A 4,825-nucleotide genomic window follows, 5' to 3' on the forward strand; every position below is an offset into this window, starting at 1 on the left:
TTTATCACCGGTTTTCAAGGTTCAGTTCAATCAAACATTTTTCTAATAACTGAAATAATCAAACCAAATTGATTAGAAGCTTATATCATATGTGCCCTTCAACATAGTTTTGAACGTTCAACGGAGGACCCAAAGTCGAGAAATTTTGTAAACCTAATAACCCAAGCTAAGACCATCTTCAATAGTATGCTCGTGGGGCGCCCGTGTGCTGAGGTAGCGAGGCCCATGGAAGGGTCAAGGATGAGAGAGCACGACGCCCATGAGAGAGAGTGATGAGAGAGAATCAGTCTGGCCTACACGGAGAAACGTGGTAGCACTTCGGATGGTCTAATGATTATTTAGTTTTAAAATGAAAAAAAAAAGTGCATATAACATCTTAGAGCATTCACATCCAGAACCCTAAAAATATACATACATTCCACTAAAAAACAACTCCTATATCAATATATTTCCACTAAAAACAAATACTTTTTCTCTCTCCTTTTCAATTAAATAATATTTTTATACATTTATCATTACTTTTTTCTCTCTCCTTCACTCACAACCACTTTCAATATATATTAAAAAATTATAGTGGGTGAATAGTGTCCCCCCAAATATACAGATGAACAGTAACATTTTCTCTCTCCTCCACACACAACCACTTTTTATACTCTTTATATTTTAAAAACTTCACACACAGATTTTGATTCCCAGGATGTGAATGCTTACATTATAAGATATCATAATCCATAAACTAACTTTTTATGTTGCAATCGTAAAAAGCATAATCAAATGTCATAGTCCCCTTTTGGCCACATTCATATTTTGAATTTGAATGAATATGTATATTTAATTATATCAACCTATAATCATAACATCAAGGTAAACATATAAATCTGAACATCAGATACAGCTTAGGGTTACTTAAAAATTATAATACCATCACCTTGGAGCAAAGGATGCCGTAAAGTCAGTCGGTATCCGAATCGTATCGGCCCACTTTAACGAGTCCAAATAAAGCTTCGATATCTTACCCGCAACGCGGCTCATACTAGGCCTCAAATTCGGATCATCCACAACACAATCCAACGCTATTCGAGTCAACTTCTCCGCAACAACCACCGGAAACGAATCCTTCAACCGCCTATCCACCCACCGCCTCAACCGCCCTTCAATCTCCGCCTCATCTCCACCGTCTCCTCCCACCGCGGACCTAGCTGTCTCCACCACCAATGTCTTCACATGCTCCCCATTCACCTTATCATACCTTATTAGACACAAATGTAATTATTGTTAGTTAGAGATATTATTGTGTAAATACGAGTATTAGTATATTAATATATACCCATTCTTGTAACTAGAGCTGTAAACGAATCAAACGTTCAGCAAACAGTTCGTAAACCGTTCGACGGAAAGCTCATCTGTTCACTTAATAAATGAAAAAACACGAATAAGATATTTTGTTTGGTTAAATGAACGAACACAAACAGAGGCCGCGTCCGTTCATTTATCCCATCCTTGTAACTAGAGCTACAAACGAATCAAACGTTCAGCAAACAGTTCGTAAAACGTTTGACGGAAAGATGGTCTGTTCGTTTAATAAATGAACAAACATGACTAAGAATTTCCGTTCGTTTGGTTAAATGAATGAACACGACCAGAGGCCGCGTTCGTTCATATATATCCGTGAAAGTTCGGAACATGTTCGTCAGTGTTCGATAGTTCACGAAGGTTTTCATTTTTATATTTTATTTAAATAACTAAAAGTTCCCTTTAAAAATATTAAATACACTTTCGTATCTGTTTATTAACGTTTGTTTGTGTTCGTTACCTAAGATTAACACAAACTAACACGTTCATTTTCTTAACGAACGAACACAAACATAAAATCCCGTTCGATAAGTGTTTAAAAACAGTTCATGAAAACATTTATTTCTTTAACGAACGAAGGCGAACAAAAAAATCTCATTCGATAAGTGTTTAATATTAGTTGATAAAAACATTTATATCTTTAACAAAACGAACATGAACGTTTGGTTGCATTCATACTTGTAACACACGTAACCGTGTTTTACTTACCTATACTTGACCGGCTCCTCACCGGATAACAGTTCCAAAATCACCACACCAAAGGCATACACGTCAGATTTCTGCGTTGCAAGACCACGAAACTCCGGCGACATATAACCATTCACACCTTCAAATTGCATCGTTCTACTTCCAGATCTCGTCAATTTCTTCGCTGGAGAACGTTCCGGCGAATCAATCTCCTCAATCTCACTCTGTTTCACAACTTTCGCTTCAACAACCGTCTCACCGCACAACTCCGCCGTACCAAAATGACAAATCTTCGCATTAAACGACGGTTCCGTAACAATCACGCTACTCGATTTCACATACTTATGCACCAAATTAATCTTCAATCCAGCTTTGTTATGTATATAATCCAATCCAGACGCCAGATCTGTAGCGATCTGCATCCGCGACATCCACGAACTCAACACAGTAAACTCAGGATTCCGTTTGTTACGTAAGCAATCCGTTAGGTTTCCGCCGGACGTGTAATCATACGCTAGGTATATATAATCGCCGGAAATTGACGCTCCGGTGAGCTTAATTATACTCATATGATGACTCCTGTAAATCACCGATAACTTCTCTCGCAATTCCGAATCCTGAATCGGCCGGCGAAACTTCCGTTGGAACACCACCACATCCTTACCACGGAGAACACACCGCCACGACGGCGTTGACGATGACGAAAACCGCTTCGATAAAAAGTTGTTAGTGGCGGAACGGATCTCGGAGAAATCGTATATGTGTGTGTTTTCCGGTAAGGAGTTACGGAAGCTGGAGAGTGAGGTTCTCGTAGATACGGAGGCTTCTGCGGTGGCGGTTGAGCTGTTGAGCCGGTAGCTTGAGCCGGTGCCGGTGCCGCCGTCGTAAGTGTAGGTTGAGGCTGTGGTTGTGGTGGTGGATGAGTGAGTTGGATCGGGTCGTTGTGATTGTGATCGGCTGGATGAGTATGGAGCCGATGATGTGGTGGCTCGAGCCGATCTGGAATTGGAATGTTTCTTTGTTGTGTTTGGTTCGTCTGCCTGTACGGCCATTTTGTTGCCGCACATGTGAGGGTTTTAGAAATCGGAAATTATAATAGAATTGTGGTGAATAACTGAATATGTGTATACAATTTCATTTTGTATGTGTAAAGTGAAAAAAAAAAGAAAAAAAAAAAGATGTGTGTTACGATTACCGGCGAGGGTGTTGTGGTTTCCGGCGTAATGAATGACGTTTTTGTGTTAAAGAGGAGTTACTTTGGGGGTTGAATTGAAATGAAACAAGTAATAAATAATGAAGAAAATAGTGGAGTAAATATAATAATAATGTGACCTACGTTGGATAAGGAATGGATAACGACAGGAGTCGTTTGCATTCAAACGACATGGCACACCCGTGTAGAATATGTTTTCTAAAGTATTCCTTTTTTATAATTTTAAATTCGCTTAAGAAATCAAACAAGAATAAAAACCAACCTATTCTTTTTCTAATCATGTCACATGGATCAAACAATTTTTTCAAGGGCTTAGCGGTATTTCGAGCGTGGAATAAGGTTTAGGGATCATTAGGTCTTAATTAGGTTTGATTTTTACAAGTAGGTTTTTCTATATTTATTGGGTTACTCCTATAATGGTGTATAGACACTATTGCCTAGTGGAGATGGATTTCATTGGGTGGTTCCGCTAGTAGCACGATAACACTCTAGGGGTCCATCAGTGATCCAAATTTATCGTTCAAAAAAATGATAATTGGATATAAAGGGGACGATTAGGCAAGTCCCACGTCTTGGTAACGCGAATACTTTTCCTAGTGGACACAGTTTTTTATCCAAGCTTCACCTTCTCTGGCTCAATTACGTCGGTCACACCTCATGCTTTCAAGTACATTGTGTCACAACCACAACTCACGTATGTTAAATTGGGTTGGTTCCATGTTGACAAGAATGCCTTTTGAACTAAACTACTTTGATACTTTTCTAAAAAAGGTTGTTAAATTGGGTTGGCTCAATTACGTCGGTCACACCTCCGTTTTTATTTCACTTATTTGTTTATGCGATGAATTTATGGAAATGAGAATTCTATATGATATAGCATGTTCAAGTAATTTGAAAATATTTGTAACAATAAACCATGAAATATAATGTACGTTTGAAAATCGTCATATATAGTTAGTCCTATTGTATCCGCTAATCCACTATGTCTAGTGTAAATTGGTAGCAACTAGCACCATGAATATTGGTTTATGAAAGTTATAAAGGAACAAGATTCTAAGCCGCAGTCATTTGTGGTAAAAAAATAGTTGTGCACGATCGTCTCAATAAACTAATGGTTTATTTATTTGTTTTTTTTTAAGGTATGTAACACCCCGAAAATATAAAACAGTATATCATAATTATGAAGCGTAAATGAATGGGGGGTTTACTAACTAGTAATTCTAACCTAGCTAGTTAACTAGTCTAAAAATAGCTTATAAGGTGATTAAAAGTTACCAAACTATATGTGGAACAAAATGGAGGGGCCCTAATTGTTAAAATCTGAAACTTAATTAAAAACAAACCAAACACTCCAAAATTTGAAGTGTTGGTCGACCAGGAAGGAGCAGGGGGCGACATCCCTATTCCAAAACCCTAACTTCACAAAACAATCAAATTGAAGGCCTAAATCTGGTCCAAACGAAAATCCGAGCATAGAATCGTGACCCTCATCACAAGAGGATCTCGAGGTATGTAAAATTTATGAATTTCTCTCAACTTGAAATTTTCATGAATTGAAAGAAAATCTGAAAT

At 37.9% G+C, this 4,825-nt stretch overlaps 1 protein-coding gene across 1 annotated transcript; it reads right to left on the reverse strand.

Annotated features, from left to right (window-relative positions):
- Positions 1–802: 802 nt before the first annotated feature.
- Positions 803–3,323, reverse strand: LOC110898047 (protein LYK5). Its single transcript, XM_022144785.2, has 2 exons — positions 2,062–3,323; positions 803–1,249 (listed from the first exon to the last, which is right to left on the reverse strand). The coding sequence occupies exons 1-2, from the start codon at positions 3,105–3,107 to the stop codon at positions 925–927; spliced, it is 1,371 nt and encodes a 456-aa protein (XP_022000477.1). The 5' UTR covers positions 3,108–3,323; the 3' UTR covers positions 803–924.
- Positions 3,324–4,825: the final 1,502 nt, after the last annotated feature.

Source organism: Helianthus annuus, chromosome 13 (assembly GCF_002127325.2).
Source record: "Helianthus annuus cultivar XRQ/B chromosome 13, HanXRQr2.0-SUNRISE, whole genome shotgun sequence".
Lineage (NCBI taxonomy): Eukaryota > Viridiplantae > Streptophyta > Magnoliopsida > Asterales > Asteraceae > Helianthus > Helianthus annuus.